General features: G+C 40.9%; 1 protein-coding gene and 1 long non-coding RNA gene across 2 annotated transcripts in view; both read right to left on the bottom strand.

The window, feature by feature from the left end:
- LOC134622834 (uncharacterized) overlaps positions 1–18,603 on the bottom strand; it is an 822,926-nt gene that overhangs the window by 752,283 nt on the left and 52,040 nt on the right. The window contains 1 exon segment of the mRNA XM_065470170.1: positions 11,956–12,129. Within this exon segment, the coding sequence (XP_065326242.1) occupies positions 11,956–12,129 (174 nt within the window).
- Positions 1,187–2,227, bottom strand: LOC134624447 (uncharacterized). The gene is made up of 3 exons (XR_010093554.1): positions 2,162–2,227; positions 1,539–1,603; positions 1,187–1,236 (listed from the first exon to the last, which is right to left on the bottom strand). It is a non-coding gene; the product is annotated as an uncharacterized LOC134624447 (long non-coding RNA).

Here is an 18,603-nt window from a genome sequence, read left to right as displayed (position 1 = left end):
CTGTAAATCTCAATTCTTCAGTCTGGATCACCTCCCCTGCCAGTAGTATTATACCTGCAGCTTTTTTGCCCCCTCCCCCCCCCCCCACACACACCTCTCAAAACTGCGGGCCGAGTTTCGCTGCAAAATTTCAGGCGGAAACTGAATAATAATAATAATAATAATAATAATAATAAATCCGAGGAATAGTAATATGTGTGCCTCTTGGCATAGGCACACATAATAAAAGGTGAAAAAGCTTTGGTGGCTCCGATGGACCTGGCACCGCCGGCCCTCTGCCATAAGATAAAGGAGACTGTTTGTATTAAACTATGGCAGTACAATTGAGATGCTCTTGATAAGGATGACCTCTTCTGCTGACTGTAGGGGGTCTAACTGTAACCCCCCTCTGTCTAGCTGTTGCAGAATTAAGAATCCCTGTTTATTTCTAAAGGAATGCCTGCTGTTTGTGGTATTCTGTTTGAAACTATTACCCCCTGTGTGTTTCAGAGCACTAAAGAAAAAAGCAAAATGCTCCTAAAACAGTTAAATTAAATGCTGTGTGTGAATATGTGTTTTTAGAAGGTGGAAAAACTTTCTGTTTGAAACTATTACCCCCTGTGTGTTTCAGAGCACTAAAGAAAAAAGCAAAATACCCCTAAAACAGTTAAATTAAATCATCTATGTCTAAATAACAGAACTCTGAGACCTATACAATCCTTTAAAAAGAGTTTAATTAAAACACATAATGGTTTCATTAAATAAAACGCTATTAAACACATGTAAACACATATGACCTCTGAACTCACAAGTCCGTTCACGCGCAAAGTCCGTTCACGCGCACACATGAACGCGGAGGGGATAGGGGAGGGGGGATGCGGGGGGGGGGGGGGGGGGGGGGGCAAAAAAGCTGCAGGTATAATACTACTCCTGCCTTTACATCAATATGGCCACACGTATGAAGTCTGAATGAAAACCTGATCAATAAATCAGATCAATAAACTGGTTAGCCTCCCACACTTTAACACAAAGGATGAGAGGCCACATCTAACAGTGAACAAACTTTCTAATAACTCCTTAACTACAACAGAAGAAAAGTGTGAGGACAGAGGGGGGGACGATGTAGTTCACCACATGGACACAAGCAGAGGTCTGATGAGCTTCAGCTGTAACACAAACATATACATGCAGATTTAAATATTTTTACCTGTAGAAGAAGTGTGCAGATTCACAGTAGACTTCAGGTGTGAAACTTGACTGAAAACAGCAACATTAGAGGTTTTAGGACAAATACCTGAACATTATTTGGAGAAAAACTTGTGTTGTGCAGGTTGTTAATCACCTGTGCAATAAGTAGCAAGAATGGTAAACAACTGTCCAAAAATTCTATTTTACTATGAATGAGAACAAAACCTGAATGCACTCTGACAAAGCCTTCGTGTACAGTGATGAATGAGTTCATGATGAATGTGCTGACAGTTTGTTGTACAAGGGTTAAGAAAAAGTACCAATGCTTGTTCAATCTGTGCTTGAGAGTCTTCAAATATCTGAAAGCTCACCTTGATCATCTTTGTGTTGTCCTCCGACAAACTAGGCTGCGTGTCTGGTTTTACACTGGAAACACCTAATGAGAAGATCGGAAGAATTTGGCATTTTAAACAGCTAAGATCACTTTGCAGAAAAACTATTTTAAGCAACAGGATGTTTGAGTGCTTTCCTCCATATGATGTGTGCTCATAGTTCTGGGGATTGGTCCAAATAAATAATGTGATTTAAATTCTGATTCGCTCCCCTTCAAGCTTTTCATGATGTGCATACGAGGGGTGTATATTTTAGTGTTTCAGAGCTTTCCCCCTTGATTTCCTGTTTCCGAGCCAATTTTAAGAGGATTTGTTAGTCTGCTATAACCTGAAAACCATCTCTGAAACTGGGCACCTCACAAAAAACTAAAAAAACAATCACGATAGATAAACAGAAGTATAGAAGTGTGTGATACGGTGGAATGTCAACTCACAGGTGTGAGTACATGGTTTTTTTCTTTTTTTTACCAAGCTTCCACTACAATGTAATAATACATTTGACAGTAATGGATTATCACTGTTTCGACCACATTAACACTGGTCCATTTTAAGATCAGATTTTGTTCTTGATTGATGGATGGGAGGACAGTTTGAGTACTTACAGGAAGTTTTAATCATCTTGAACTCATCAACCCTGCAGAAACAAAAAGCAGTGTTTTCAAAGTAAATATTTAAGTTTATTCTGACTAAAGCAAACAATAATTGAGTCTGTGTCTGTAGATCCAGTTTATAGGTTAGTCTGCTACCTTGTACATCACACAAAAAGTACATCCTTTCTATGTTAAAAAGAACTGAACTTTAATCTGAAATCACATCATTTGTTACTTCATGTTCAGTTTTCTTTTTATTTAATAAGTTGGCTACCGGGATGAAGGACTTTCAGCCTCACTCATCATCTGTGTTTTTCTGGCATCCTGAAGCGAACAGGAAAAATATTAGCATGAAATTCCACACAGCTGATATGTTTCTATAACAGAAAGAGATAATCAACTGGATACAGGGACACTGAGGAACCAGGAGAATAGAATGTAAACCCAGGATAAAGAGTTTGAGTGAATGTGGTGTTGAAGGTGTGGAGGTGGATCAGAGTGTCAGAGGAGACTCTGTAGAAGGACAGAGTGCCAGCAGGACAGTCCACATACACTGCTGCTCTGTTAGAGACAGAGGAGGAGGAGGAGGAGGAGGAGGAGGAGGAGGAGGAGATGGATGTTTCTCTGTTATTGTGCCTGACACAGCAACCAATCACAGAGCAGTGCAGACTCCAGGACTGATCATTCCATCCAAATACACAGTCTTCACCATTTCCTTTCCTTACGATTCTTCTGTAACTCACTGATATAGTAACCTCTCCTCTCCACTCGACCTCCCAGTAACAGCGACCAGTCAGCCCATTTCTACACAGCAGCTGAGGAACATCAAATCTGTCTGGATGATCAGGATATGACTGAACCTCCTCCACACGTGTCACCTTCCTGTTGTTGTCAGACAGTTGGAGCTTTGTGTTCACTGTGTTTGTGTCGATTGTGAGTTGACAGGAATCTGATGGAGAGAACAAACACAATCCAGCTGCAGTTATTGATCCATCATCTGTTCATTGATTGACACTTTGATGATGACTCCTGACATGATGAAGATGGTTGAATGTGTGCTGCTTTGTTTTCATGAATCCCATTAAAAACACACTTACACTTCCTCAGACCTGGTCTCAACCATCGGACTCCAGCAGGCTCCACCCTGAAAGGAGGAGGGGTCAGAGCAGTCAGCATGCACACATGGACATTACATGGCTCACACACACACTGTTACACACTGAGCTCAAAGCTCGGCTCCACTGTTTGATTCAAAGAAATCTACATTTATTTATCAGCACATTTAAAAACAGGTTGAGCCAAAGTGCTGCACAGAGTAGAGATAAAATAGGAAACATACACAGTAATTACTATAAAGACTCGTCAGAATCGAAAGCTACAGAGTACAAATGTGTTTCCAACCGGGTTTTAAACATGTCGAGTGTTGGTGACGACCTGATGTGAAGGGCGACTGTTCCAGAGTTTGGCTGCAGCCATCGATAAAGCTCACCTCTGTTTTTACGTCTAGTTCTGGTCAGAAGCTGCTTATCTGCAGACCTGAGGGCTCTGCTTGGATTATTTTTGTTAAAGAGAGATAAGATGGAGCCAATCCATTCACAGATTTAAAGACAACAAGATCTGGAAGTGGATTCTACGACGTACTGGTAACCAGTGGAAACAGCAGGAAAAAGCTGGTGATGGGTCGTCTAGCACAGAGCCACCGCTGGAACCAGACAATTCATGAGGGAGAGAACTGTGACAGCGCCGTTCCTTCACTTGACCTCAGTCGCTCTCGTCTGCTCCCTCGTAACACTGCTCTTTATTGAGCTTACATGAATATGCATAAGTTCATTAACATATGACCTCTTACACAGGTATGAACAAAGAGTACCAGTCTGTGCATAGTGTGTGTGTGTGTGTGTGTGTGTTCCAGATGTGACCCTGTGACCCCAAAGCTGGTGCTAAGAGTCCAGCGGTCCATCTAAACAAATGGCTCTTATACTTAACCAGACACAGAGTAGGTGTCCTCCTATATACCATAAATCAGTAAGAGAAGGTTCGACCTCTCTCATGGCCCCAAGTTGTGTGTGCATGCCAGAGCACTCTGGAAGGCACACAGAGTCTTTACAGACTACTAAGGATCAAACCTCCGTCGTTATGCAGATTATAAAACTCTAAGCATATATGGCTGGCCAGAGGGGCCGATGGCGCGATATGGCAGCCTCGCCTCTGTCAGTCTGCCCCAGCAGCTGTGGCTACAACTGTAGCTGCCTCCACCAGTGTGTGAATGTGAGAGTGAATGAATAGTGGCATTGTAAACGCTTTGGGTGCCTTGAAAAGCGCTATATGAAATCCAATCCATTATATGAGTAAATATTTCTAAGCATAAATGACAATCAACATTATAAACCTTACAGCTGGTTTTAATAACAAAATTCATTTGTTGTTCTTATTAACTAATGCTAATTTGATGTGAATTAGCATTATGCACTAATGCTAACACTTACTTTTCAACAATGTGAGTAGCTAATGCTAACAATATTTCCCTTAACTGTAATACAATGTGAACGGCTAATGCTAACACTCTTTTCCCTAGCATTACAACAATCTGAGCTGCTAATGCTAAGTAGGCCACCATTAGCACCTACGTCTAATTTAAGGCAAATACGCCTAATGCTCATATCGTTTTCCTTTCCTTTACAACAATGTGAGCAGCTACTGCTAAATAGACTGCTGTTATTAGCTAATGCTAATTAAATGCAAGTTAGCATCATTTGCATTAAACCAATGTGAGGAGTTAATGCTAAGTATGCTGCCATTAGTGGCTAATTCTAATCAAGGGTGAATAATTATTACCAGCTAATGCTAATATCGTTTTCTCTTTCCTTATAACAATGTGAGCAGCTGAAGCTAATTTGAGCTGGATGAGCATTAGTAGCTAACGCTATTACCCTTTTCTCTTGTGTCATAATGATGTGAGAAGTTAATGCTAAATAGGCTGCCATGAGTGACACTTTTCTCTTGCGTTATAACGATGTGAAGACTTTATGCTAAGTAGGCTGCATTAGTAGCTAATGCTAATACTGTTTTGCCTTGCTTTCTACAACTTAAGCAGCTAATGCTAAGTAGGCCAATTTGCTCTGCTAAGGATTTGTGTGACCATGATGTATTCTGACAAACTCTACATTCACAGCTGAATTCACAATAAATGTGCACTCAAGTACATATTTTTCTGTTATTGTTGTCAGATAACAGAATGAGAATGAAATATTTCTGACTGTCTGAGGAAAAATTGAATCGAATGAAATGGATTACAGAAATCAGTGATGATACCCAGTCCTAATGAGCAATCTAGGCCTGACAGAAGTGGATGTAGCTGTGGGTAATAAGAAAAGAAAAGAACGATTGATAACTTTTTTGTTAAGGCCTGATCTGTGTGAAATTCATAGCCAGTGCTCTGACATGGAGCCATCAATCTGTGAACACTGAGAAAGCACAGTGTATCCAGAAACACATTATATGCTGCGATAAATGCACAGCCCAAGTGTCCCCTCTCCCCACTGCCTTTAAGCGGCAGGGAGCAGCAAACAGGTCGTCAGGGGAGGCCGAGATGATTAAGTTTAATATTTTCTACAATATTGACAAAGAGTGCAAAAGCACTTAACCCTTTAAGACCTACCATAGAACCAAGTCCGCCAAAGCTTATATTATATTTTTACATGCTGTAGTGCCAATTTTTGGAGCATTTCAAGTTGATATACATCAATACAACCATTATAGCCCAAATTTTAATAATATGTATGCATTAAGTGCATAGTGATTACATAAATTGCAAAAAAGTGCAACAAACTAGAAAAAAATTGAAAATCGTTTTTGTTTTTTTAACATATATTTCTAGTTAGAGAAATTTAAGAGGCTTATTCCTCAAAATGGTAAATACAAAAAAGTTGCACAAAATAGTTTCCAACAACAGGAAAGTTATTTTGAGTGTCTTCATAGTTGTATTTTTGAAATACACCAATTTTTATATACTGCAGGAAAAACAAAACTAAATATTATAGTGCAAATTTGCAAAAAAGCAGCATATGCATCAAAATAAACTATTTCCAGCAGTGCAATATGAGTCCTAAGCATCCCAGAAACTACACAGAAAGTCATAAAGTCAAACATAACTTTTAAAAACACCAGTATAGGCTCACGAGGCCCTGGCGGTAAAAAACTAGATTTCCGCGAAAATGACGTCACTTCCGGTTTCGGGCAGGTAATGGTGGACATGCGATAGTTCGTGCTGACGTCTATTCCAACGTAGGAAGTGTTATGAACAGCTGATCGGATCGGCAAAACGTGTTTCTGGAATATTATGTTTTTGTTGCTGCAAGTGCTTTTTATGCAGTTTTTGCAAAGCTATATGTGGAAAGAAACTGTGACCTAGGACAAGCTGATGGCACAAGATGTAAGTACAACTCCTCCAGTTTCATATGCAAAAAAAATTATTGCGCTAGCTTACGTGGTTGCAGAGCTACCGGGATTTAAAAATAGTTACGCAAAACGGAGCGTGCCCGCTCCGACCGGTTTTAAAGGGTTAAACACACGCACTTTTTCAGTAACTTGTCTTTCTTGTAGAAATGTGCTCCAAATAAAGAACTTCGTGTTGACAAGATTGTTTGTTAATCATTTGCAAATCAATATTGTCTGTATGGACAGCAATTTCCCCCACCAAAAAGTGCACATGTAAAACTGCGGTGTTAAGCGAATTTGGGTGCGATTAGAGCCGGGCCACATTCACGGTAATACCGGTCTAATGTTAGGCAACGATAAGAACATGAAATATCGCGATAGAATATGGAGAACATTTCCAAATGTTAGCTGCTCCTGTCTGCCTCTTTTTCTCACACATAGACTGAAATGATTCACAGCCTTGTTTCATCCTGTCAGTGTCACTGACTGTCACTGTGACTGTGGACATACAGCATGGGAAACATACACTTTGCTGACACTTCATTAGGTACACAGTGGCATCTATCTCAGGTACACCTGTGACCTAAATGTTCCTGCAAACAGACTCCTTGGAGACCCCCTACATAAATATCCATGTACTATCCAGCTAGACTAGTGTGTCTGTCCCTGAAAATATTCCTGAATGTGTGATTGTTCATGTGTCATCTGCAGGAAACAAACAGGAAGTGAGTGAGGGACACAGGAAATGTTTCTAGCTCTTCCTCCTCTATTAGACATTCTTCATACCTGAGAGTGTCCAGTCTCCAGCCTGGATCCTTCAGTCCAGCCGACAGCAGCTTCATTCCCGAGTCTCCTGGATGATTGTAGCTCAGGTCCAGCTCTCTCAGATGGGAGGGGTTGGAGCTCAGAGCTGAGGCCAGAAAAGTACAGCCTTCCTCTGAGATCAGACAGCCTGACAGACTGCAGACACACAAAACAACAATCCATCTGTCAACAATCATTTTCTCTTTGTCACAATAACATCTGTCCATTTATATCCGTTCAATGTAACTTTATTTATAAGTAACAATTCCCAACAGACACCAACAATCATCTCAAGCTGTTTAACAGAGTAAGGTAACAGCCTCCAATATTAGAGAGAAACCCCCAACCATCAGACAATCGACTGTGAGCAGCACTTGGTGATGGTGGGAAGGAAGAACTCCCTTTGACACAAAGATCCTCCCAGTGAAAACAGGCTCCAGGAGGAGCATCTACCATGACTGGTTGCAGGGTGAGGGGAAAGAGAAGAGATGAGCTCAGAGAGACAAGAACAAAACACAAACTAAGGAGAGAGAAGACAAAAGTAGTGACATATAAAAGCATCAGGAGTGAAAAGAGGGGAGAAGAAAGCAGAGCATCATGGGAAGTCCACCAACAGCCTGAGCCTATAGCAGCATAACTAAGGGATGGTTCAGGGTCAGCTGATCCAGCTCGAACTATAAGCTTTATCAAAAAGGAAAGTTTGAAGCTGATCTTCAAAGTAGAGAGGGGGTCTGTCTCCTGAACTCAAACTGGGAGCTGCTTCCACACCCAGTCCAACATAGCCAGGCTTTCTTTGCTGCTTTGACAAAACCTCAAATCCCAGTCAGAGATGAGTATCATCACAGTGATGATCATTTCTCTGTTAACCCAGGAACTTCAGGATCTGTGCACGCTCACAGAACAAGGAGACCTTTAAACATCATTTCACTAAATGGATGGACTGAGCTCAGCCTACAGATGAACTGGTGCCAGAGATCATAAAGAACATCAAATAAAACAGTCAAATTCAACACTTTAGATGGAAATATGAGATTAATGCTGCAGACAATCATGAACCTGCTGAATTCATGAACATCAAGAATGCAGCGAGTGGTAAAATAAAGATTTGACCTCAGTGTTTCTGTCTATTCCTAACATATTCCTAACATGATAGCTGCACTTTAGAGCTCTAAAACTGGAACTGACACATATTTAAACTCTACATGTTACTCAGTACATTCAGTTCTGACACTCGCCCACAGTCCAACAAAGGAAACATGGAGATCACATCAGTTTGTCACCAAAGTCTAATTATTAGTGCAAGTTAACCTGTTATTATCTCGTTAACTCATTAATTGATTAACGTTAGCAATTATTTTAATCACAGTTTTTAAAATCATGATTATTGTGAAAGTGCTCACTGGCTTCTGAATACAAAAGCCACGAGCGGGGACAGAAACATGGAGACAGGTACAGATCTTTGACATGTTCATTTTAAACTGTTCCAGAGGGCAGTGTTGATACAACTAAAGTTCTCTGGAAGCAAAGTTGAGTTTTTATCACCGGAGTACTTGAAGTCTGAAGTATCACTTAAATGCATTACACGCTGTTGATGGCAGCAAACCACCCAAACAAACAGAGGTGGGAGGCTTGGGCAGACTACGCAGATTCAGCTTGTGGGAGGAGTCTAGATAAACCAAAGAAAGACAAGCTAACAAACGCCACAGTGAAGTGAGTAGCTACAAACTGCAGGCCGATTAGTGTTGTTGAAGAAGTCGGTCTGAGGAACGTTCTTAGGATCAACAAATGACGGCATGTATGAGCCTCAAGACGCAGCATCACAAGAAGAAAACATGAGCTGTAGAAAAAGGAGAGACTACGAAAGCCACGGTGTTACAACGTGAACCAACTGTTGGTCTCTCTGGAGAATACTGGGGGTAGTTGGGTAACCATGGTTACCTGGGAGTTACAGAAACGTGCAGAACATGTGATTCATGTTGCACAACACTCAGTACAGATAGTGCATCAAATATGATGCTGCTGCCAGACGTCTGCCTTTGAACATGTCCCTGCATCGCGCACAACACCAAGGTTGCCATGGCAATCACAGCTAACAGGGACAACGTGCACAGCTGGAACCCTGCAGGTATATTTAACATGATGTATTTCTCAGTCCTGTCTGAGTGTGAGAGACAAACAGCCTCTGTATGTGTGTGTAAATACAGCATGAACATGTAGAAGACATGTTTGTGTATATAAGTACATGAATGCTCTACGTCATCTGAATCTTTGATTCTTGTTTCTGTTGCAGGTCTGTGACTGAACTTCTGGGAGGAGAAAAGTTGGTTTCATGCTCTGTGATTCTGTGTTTTGTCATCTCTCTCAGGTGATGGAGAGCTCAGATGATGACCCCGCCTACGTGGTCAAATTCAAGTCTACATTCAGAACAGACCTGGAGACACGCAAGCAAAATGCCAACATTGTATATGTGAAAACTGCTGCTGCACTGGAGCCAGATTCAAGGAGCTCAAGTGTTTACCCAGATCTTACTGAACTTACTGAAGGAACAGAGGGTTGTTGAAGGGAAACCTGTGGAAGCAACAACATCCGAGCCACCAGAGAAAAAGTTGGCCCTATTGGTGCTTCATCAGAGTGTGAACAGGAGGAAGACTCAGCTGAGAACAGTGTGGTGGATACAGAGCCCACCATCAGTACAGAGGCCTGTCCATTAGAGTGCTGCTCCAAACATGCAGCACATGTACTTGGCCACAGCTGCAACATCTGTACCTGTGAGAGCTTGTTCTCTGTTGCTGCTCATATTGTACAGAAGAAGAGAGTTTCTTCATCATCAGAAAATGTCAGTGAGCTTGTGAGTCTTAGCAGCTGGCTCGGTGCTGTTGGTCAAAGGTATGTTGGTGTCTCTGGACTCTGAGGGGAACTTTGGAAAAAACTAGATCAAATGTTGACGTCCTGGCCGAGGCAAAGAACTTTGATTTGATATTTGATTAGATTCATATTTCAGCTCAGACTGACAGAAATATTTGAACTACTGCTGTGTTAAAGGGAACACTGCTGTTAGAAAGCACCTAATTTGTTTCTGCACACTGAATGTTGCACTTCTCATACTGCAGTACTATTAACATAAGGACACAATACACTACTTTTGAACTCATGATTGAATGTTGCTGTAACAATGCCATTAATGGTGATTCAAAGTGTTCATGGTTTCCCAGCACAACAAATGACTGTACAAGTGTGACTGATCCACTTTCTAATGTGTGTGTAGCCCACACTGTGTGTCACTATGTCACAGGTGAGTCTGTGTATCCAGGTTCTATGAGGAGAACAGGATATAGTGACTGAGTCCAGCAGCTTAAAGTCTGACTCCATCCTCCATTTAAATAACTCACACCAACAACTGAACAGCTTTGCCTTTGTGTAGCTGACACTTCATTTTAATGTCCTTCTATTCTGGTTCATCTGGTTTCAGTTTCTATAAGCACACAGGTTTCATCAGTGACTCTGTGACCTCAGTAATCTTTGCTGGGCCTTAATGCTCTGAACAAAGCTGCACATCACAAGACTAAATAGAATTGAATCAGTCTTTCATTTCTTACTCCTGTTTGACTTCAGCTCTCAATGTCCCACCATAACCCATGGAAAAAATTACTGTCCATCCAGGCTCCTGAACATGAAGCTGATGAAGGTGGAGTATTGTGAGGGCTGATGGAGATGATGAGGAGGAATCCAGGAGCAGTGGGTGGATGGCAGCATCACCATGAAGGATCAGTGTGAGAATACATCATCATCCACAAAGAAAACCAGTCTGAATGTCTGACGCTCTTGTTAGAAAGATGCAGTTGCAGCTTGTGGCTGCAGTTAGCTGTTTTGCTAGTTAGCTGGTCTGCTACTTAGCTGGTTTGATAGTTAGCTTGGAGCTAACTCACTAGAACATTCAATGCTAGACTGTCTAAACCAGGGGTGTCAAACATATGGCCCGTGGGCAAAATCCACCCCTTGAGATAATTTCACATGTCAAATACTGATGACTCTTCAGGCTTGCTGATAATCAATGTGAGCACGGCTGAGATTTTATTCTGATGAGCAAACCATGTGGCCAAACACTTTAAGAGACAGACTGGGATCATACCATTATGTGAAAGAAGACAGAGATGTCCCATAGACAGCAAGGGTAGTGGTATAGACCAGGTACACAGAGAAATGGGAGCTGTATTAAAATGCAAGCGTGTCAGGAAAGAGTGAAAAGGCAAAATGAGCAGCATCTGGCTGGATTTCAGAGATATTGGAGACCACAAAGCTGAGTGCAAAATTTATATAGGAGATATATAGGAGACGCTGAGAGTAGAACTGATAAAATTAGGAGCTGGCTAAAGTGATACCCATTTTTATTTTCAGCCATTTTCCATTGTGGAACTACCCAGGAACTACTTCCTGTTTTAGAACTTTTCAACACAAGAGTATGTTGCACTTCAGAAGACCTCCACATCTCCTCTTATTAGAGGACTGCCTTATTGTTAATTTGCTAAATCTGTCAGTTGAAGAAAAAAAACAATGCTTGATCTCACCTGAGAGTTTCCAGTGTACAATGTGGACTCTTCAGTCCTTCAGACAGAAGCTTCACACCTGAATCCTTCAGGTTATTGTTACTCAGGTCCAGCTGTCTCAGATTAGAGGACTTAGAGCTGAGACCTGAGGACAGAGCTTCACAGCTTCTCTCTGACAGGTCACAGTGATTCAGTCTGAAAAATAACAGATAAACCATTAAAAAAAGACACTTATGGTGAAGTGTTATGAGATACTATTATATTTAGCAATATTTAATCTTAGTTTTTGTCAGGAAACTGAGCAATGATGCAGAGCAACATGCGGAGAGAATCAGAGGAGAAGAAATGAAGAGAGAAGAGCAGTAAAACAACACTGAATTGTTTAGCGTGCTTTTGGTATCAACACAATATGTCAAATTTCTTTATTTTATATTAGTTTTAGTAGAATTGATGACTATCACTTAGATAACAACCACAGGACAGGTCTAAATTGCACTTTGGTAACAGTTACACTCAGAAATATTTCAGAAATGTGGACAATTTCTGCTGCAATGTATTCAGTATTGAACAAAGTGAGTACTGATGATTACTTAGACTTTTCAGACGTCAGCAGTCATTACTTCTTTGGTTTAGTTTTTTTAATATTTTATTTTAGTTGTTCACACCTGATGTGTGTTAACTAGAATAAACATTTAAAAAGTAAAGGTATGATCACGTATGTACTTACAGAGCTTTGTTGGAGGCTTTGACCACTGGCAGCAGCCTCAGAAGAGCCTTTTTAAAGGCTCATGTTCTCATTTAGATCATCTATTTCTACTTACCTTTCTTTTTGGGAAAAATGGTGATTACCTTGAAAACACAAACTGTTTTCCCCAATAAGCATCCCTGGATTAGTAAATCACTCAAACGTGTTCTCAGGCAGAAGAAGCTGTCTTGCTATGAGGGAGAGAAGAAAAAGGTCGAGCCACAGAAACTTGTTGAAAGAGAGATAAAGCAGCTAAAATCAGGTCTAAAAGTAAAGCAGAGCATAAGTTGAATAAAGGACACTCAAGACTGGCTTGGAAAGGAATGAAGTCCATGGTGGGGATGCAGAACAAGGACAAAAGATGAATGTGATGCTGAATCAGCAGAAGACTTGGACTCATTTGATTCCAGCTTTGATATCATTGATTTCAAAGAAGAGCTTTGTGATTTTAGGAAAGGGCTGGTAGCTCTGAGAGTGACACTGATGAGGTGTCTGTGAAGGTTCGCAGTCATCTAAAGAGCTTAGAAAAAAAGGCATCTGGACTTCTTTAAGTTTCTTGAAGACATTTCACCTCTAAGCCAAGTAGCTTATTTATTTCTGGGGTCAAATGGTGGAGAGTCCCAGATTTAAGCCCTATGGGAGAGTCTGCCAAGGGGGTCATTTTGAAGAGAATCCAAGATGGCGACACGTAAACTCTCGGCGTAGCGTCTCTCTCTGGACGGAAAATAGGGTTTTGGATTAAGCGGGCCGATTTAAATACTGACTTTGGGTAGGCAAACCTGTGTCCACCGTGTCCGTCTCCATCTGGACTTTGGATTGACGGGTCGGAGCCTGCCGGTGCTTACTGCGTCTATTAGACCTGGAGCTAACAGCTAACAGGCCGGGGTCTGTTAAGTTTCCCAAACTTGGAGCAATTTCAGGCCTGGAGCCCGCTGCATTTCCCGGTCTTGGAGCTGGCAGACCGGAGCCGGCTACACTAATTATGTTTTGAAGCTAACGAGGCCGGAGCTGGTTACATCGCCTGGCCTCTGAGCAAACAGGTCGAAGACTGCTATACTGCCTGGAAGCTATACTGCCTGGATGCAGAGGAAACAGGGTGGAAGCCACTATTTTTGTCTGGACACGCAGCAAACAGGCCGGGCTTGAGTCTGCTACGACGCACCTCCATCTGATCCCCGGATTGCTTAGTTCACCTCTGCACGTATTTGGAGCAAACAGGTTGGAGACTTTTGTATTCACCCCCGTTTTGGACTCTGGGCTATCATTATGAAGACGAGGACACTCATCGAAGCTTTATTGTGTGTACTCGTGGCTTGGGACTTTGGACATTGCGGTGCTCCTTGGGTGAGAACTGCAAAACACGAGTTGATTATGGGTGAAACTTATTTCAGTGGCACTAGGTCAACTGTAGCAGTGCATCTGGAATTACCAATGTTTCAACTGGCTCTGGTTGCTAGTTTAAATCGATATGAAGTATTACCCAAATTACAAGGTTCCCTTGTTTTGTATAAACTTTCACTTTCATTTAAGAAAAAGCAGTATTTGCTGTCAACATCTGCAAAGTATGGTTATGCTTTTAAATGTAATATGAAACGAAGGTTAATGATGATTGTTTTACTTTTACTTATATCTGGAGATGTACAATCAAATCCAGGACCTGAAGTGAAAAGTGTCCAGACCCCTGCTGATTTTAAATCTCAGCCAGGGTTAAAATGTGTTCACTTAAATGTACGCAGTTTATTACATAAGATGGACCTGGTCAGAATTTGGGTGAAATCAACAAACGCGGATATTGTGATTATTTCCGAAACTTGGTTGTCCAAATCTATTACAGATGATGACATTAACATAACGGGATACAATCTTTATCGCACAGATAGGCCTGGGAAAGGTGGAGGCGTAGCAATTTATGTTAAGTCAAGATATGAAGTATCCATTGTTTTATCTGTATCTATTCCTAAACAAATGGAATTCTTGGCTTTGGATATTAAAATAGTAGAGTCTCTATCTATAACAGCTGTTGGGTGCTATAGGCCTCCGTCTGCTGTAAAGGAAACCTTAGTAACTCTAAAACATCTTCTGTCTAAATTAAAATACAATGAACTTCTAATGGCAGGAGACTTGAACTGGGACTGGTTGAATATAGTATCTGATGATTTTAAATCATTCTGTGACTCTGTTAATCTTACCCAGTTGGTCAACTTACCTACAAGGCCAAATATAAAGAGTCCTGATAAATCTACTTTGATTGACCTAATTCTAACAAACGTCCCTAAGTTTCTGTCGTTGGGAGTGTTTTGTAACGATTTAAGCGATCACTGTGTAGTTGCTACTTGTAGGAACACTAAAATCCCTAAATGTAAACCGCGTATTATTTATAAAAGAAATTTTAAAATATTTAATGAGCAAGCGTTTCATTATGATTTGTCTATGGCAAACTGGGAATACCTGAATCTGATACCAGAGATTCATTTGGCCTGGGATTATTTTAAAGAACTTTTTATGAAGATTTTAAATAAGCATGCACCTATCAGAAAATTTAGGGTTAAGGGACGGGTAAACCCTTGGTTCTCATCGGAACTATCAGAGTCTATCCACCAGCGTAATGTGGCATGGGCAAAAACTAGAAAAAGTGATTCCCTGACTGATTGGTTAGACTTTAGGAAATTAAGAAATAAATGTACGACACTTATTAAGAAGGCTACATCAGAATATTATTTATCTGTTACTTCAGAAAATCTCAATAACCCTCAGAAATTTTGGAAAGTAATTAAGTCCTTATCTATAAATAAAACATCACAGGCTCTTCCAAAATTTATCCTGAAAGACTCTGTCCCAGTTTATGACAGGCATGAGGTCTTAAACAGTTTTAACAAGCACTTCGTAGATGCTGGGTTTCTATTTAATACTGTGGGAGCTACCCCCACGATTCCTTGCATAGAACCCCAAATATATTCTGGTGAGTTTTTTGAGTTTTCTCCTTTTTCTTTCCAGGAAGTGCATAAAGCTCTTAAAGCCTTAGATCAAAGGAAACCCCCAGGCCCTGACTTAATAGAGCCCTATTTTTTGAAAATAGCAGCTGATTATATTGCACAACCTCTTACGATCCTTTTTAATCTTTCAATTCAAAATAATGAAATCCCACTTGTCTGGAAGTCTGCTTTTGTTACGCCAATATTAAAAGGAGGCGACCCGGCCATTTTGACTAACTACAGGCCAATATCAAACTTGTGTGTTTTGGCAAAAGTCCTTGAATCTCTTGTTAGTGAGCAATTAAAAGAGTTCTTGTACTCTAACGAAATTCTTTCAAAACTACAATCTGGGTTTAGAAAACAGCATAGTGCTGTCACGGCTGCCACAAAAGTGATAAATGACATACTTGTTGCTCTCGATAAAAAACAGCACTGTGCTTCTCTTTTTATTGATCTATCAAAAGCCTTTCACACTGTGGATCACGCCATTTTAAAGCAGAGGCTGCTCTCGTTAGGGCTGTCTAGACATGTTGTTTCCTGGTTTACTAATTATTTGAGTGACAGGACTCAATGCACTAAATGTGAAAATCTGTGCTCAGAATTTCTGAATATTCACACTGGGGTGCCACAGGGTTCAATCTTAGGACCTCTGATGTTCATCATGTATATAAATGACTTGGGACAAAATGTGTCCAATGCCAGTATGCATTTTTATGCTGATGACACAGTTATTTATTCCTTTGGCTCAAACCTCGAAATAGCAATACAATCCTTGCAGAAAGCTTTTGACGTGGTTCAGCACACACTTCTGGAGCTGAAATTGGTTCTTAATGCTGATAAGACCAAGCTAATGTTGTTTTCAAACATGAAGAATTCTTCTCAAACTGTCCCTGTGGTGTCCACTCTTGAGGGTGACCTCATAGAAGTGGTCCATACGTATAAATATCTTGGCTTTCTAATCGATGATTCTTTGACCTTTGTTACGGGTTCGTAATTGAGGATGAGAGTAAAACAATGATAGTCCAGAAGAGGTCGTTCAAACAATTGGTTTTAATGAATGCACGCTGTGTGGAGAGGTGTAAACTGCAAAACAGTTGTACATCTCTGCCCAAAATACACTCTAGATTGCTTTTATAACATCAGGGTATTGTAACGCCCCTTCTTGCGTTTACAAGCACATAATTTGCATGTACAGAACATTCAGGTATTTTAAGAATTAAATGTAACATAGAGGTTCCTCCTTGTGGCATACTCTTCCAAATATGGTGATAATCTCAGGCCTTGAGGTCACCATGGACTGGACATCCTTCCGTCACCTGTAACTAAGCAAACTCAAATACCACAAGAAGCTGAATACATTCAGGCCTTTGCTCAGCTACTATTTTACTGTACCAATATACTCAGCATATGAGTTATGATATATATATTTAACTCAATCATTTTAAAGTAGTTATAACTGCACCTGTAATAAACATGTTAATATTTGATTATGATAACCCCTATAATATAAATTATAACATAATGCCAGCAGCTTCAATAAACACTTTGATGAAATGATAATTAATACAATGTTAAGGATGGTGGTTATATACAGTTCAGCAGTGACCTAATTTCTTTAAATATTACAATTCCCTCTTTTGACATTCCAATCAGGAATGTCACCACACTTCGTGTTGCATCACTCCCTGCTCGGCTCTATGGGTTCTAAGTTCATCCTATAGATGCCCTCAACCCAGCCAGGGTTCACAACCCATTACCTTTACCAACAGTCCTCTTACACAATAAATTATACAACAACCAGCGATGACCAACATTCCCAAAAATACAGCCAATGAACATATCACTGACATAGCCACACCTTTCCATTGTCCAAACACAGATGTCATCCAGGACGCCAGCGGATTTCCGATACCTGAGTGCTCATGCATTGGTTTAGACAAAATCTTCAGACCCACCAGAGGTCAGGTTACTGAGCCATCTGGGGCAGTATTATAGGGATAAAAGTGCCGCACATGTCTCCGAACATGGCGCATACGCCTCCCCTCTCACGTCAAGGGTCATTTGATTTTACACTCCCATCAGCAAACTCGGACCCAGTTGTTCTTCCAACCCCATCATGGCGTCCCTGGTGAGGTTAGAGAGTCTCAGCAGGTTTTAGTGAACCAAATGCGGTCAAAATTTTGATTAGGCGTTACCCAAAGAAATATACTCTCAAATCCTGCAGCTATCAGATTTACCAGCTTGTACTCGTCTGGAACTCCCCTAGGCACTCCTATGGAGTCTACCCAGGTCGGTGAGTTTAGGCGAGGATCATAAACATGTGTACCCTAGGTCCCTCTTTTGGCCAAAATCTGTCTCTTATGTCTGGCAGCTAAAGTTCGCGAGTTGTGTTATGGAATAGTCTTTACCTGGTTTCTAATCAGCATGAGTGGAGCTCCCAGTCGCCCTGTAGACAAACGTGGCCTGGCTAAAGCACAGGCAACATAATCAGATACATGTTGTTCTCTAGCATTTTGAGCCACCCAATCAAGCCAGAGGTTACTGTCCTTGAAACCAGTGACACGCTCGATTAAATCCTTAAACTCCAGTCTAGAGTAATCTGTGGTCAGAAATACTCTCCCTTTTGGTTCCTGTTGCTTTTGAGCTACTGCTCTCAAAGTTAGCCTCTCATCAGTCACAATGGTGATAGAACTTTCTGCGAGCGGCTTAGACTTTGGATCAACTAAATTTACCTAAGCATATCATGGGGTGATTGCAGACCTGTACATCATACGCTCTCCTACTACTATTAGCTCCTGTACACTTAATGACGTTACACAAATCAAACGTGAATGCGCTGGTAGACCCTTTAACATAATTCAACTCTATGCCATTATTGCTGCTGAGACACTCAACACCTTTACCTGACACCTCGCTTTTCTGTCTTTTTACCGATCCCATTTTAGCAACTAC

This window comes from Pelmatolapia mariae, linkage group LG3_W (genome assembly GCF_036321145.2).
Source record: "Pelmatolapia mariae isolate MD_Pm_ZW linkage group LG3_W, Pm_UMD_F_2, whole genome shotgun sequence".
NCBI classification, from domain to species: domain Eukaryota; kingdom Metazoa; phylum Chordata; class Actinopteri; order Cichliformes; family Cichlidae; genus Pelmatolapia; species Pelmatolapia mariae.
This window is presented reverse-complemented; position numbering and strand designations above follow the sequence as displayed.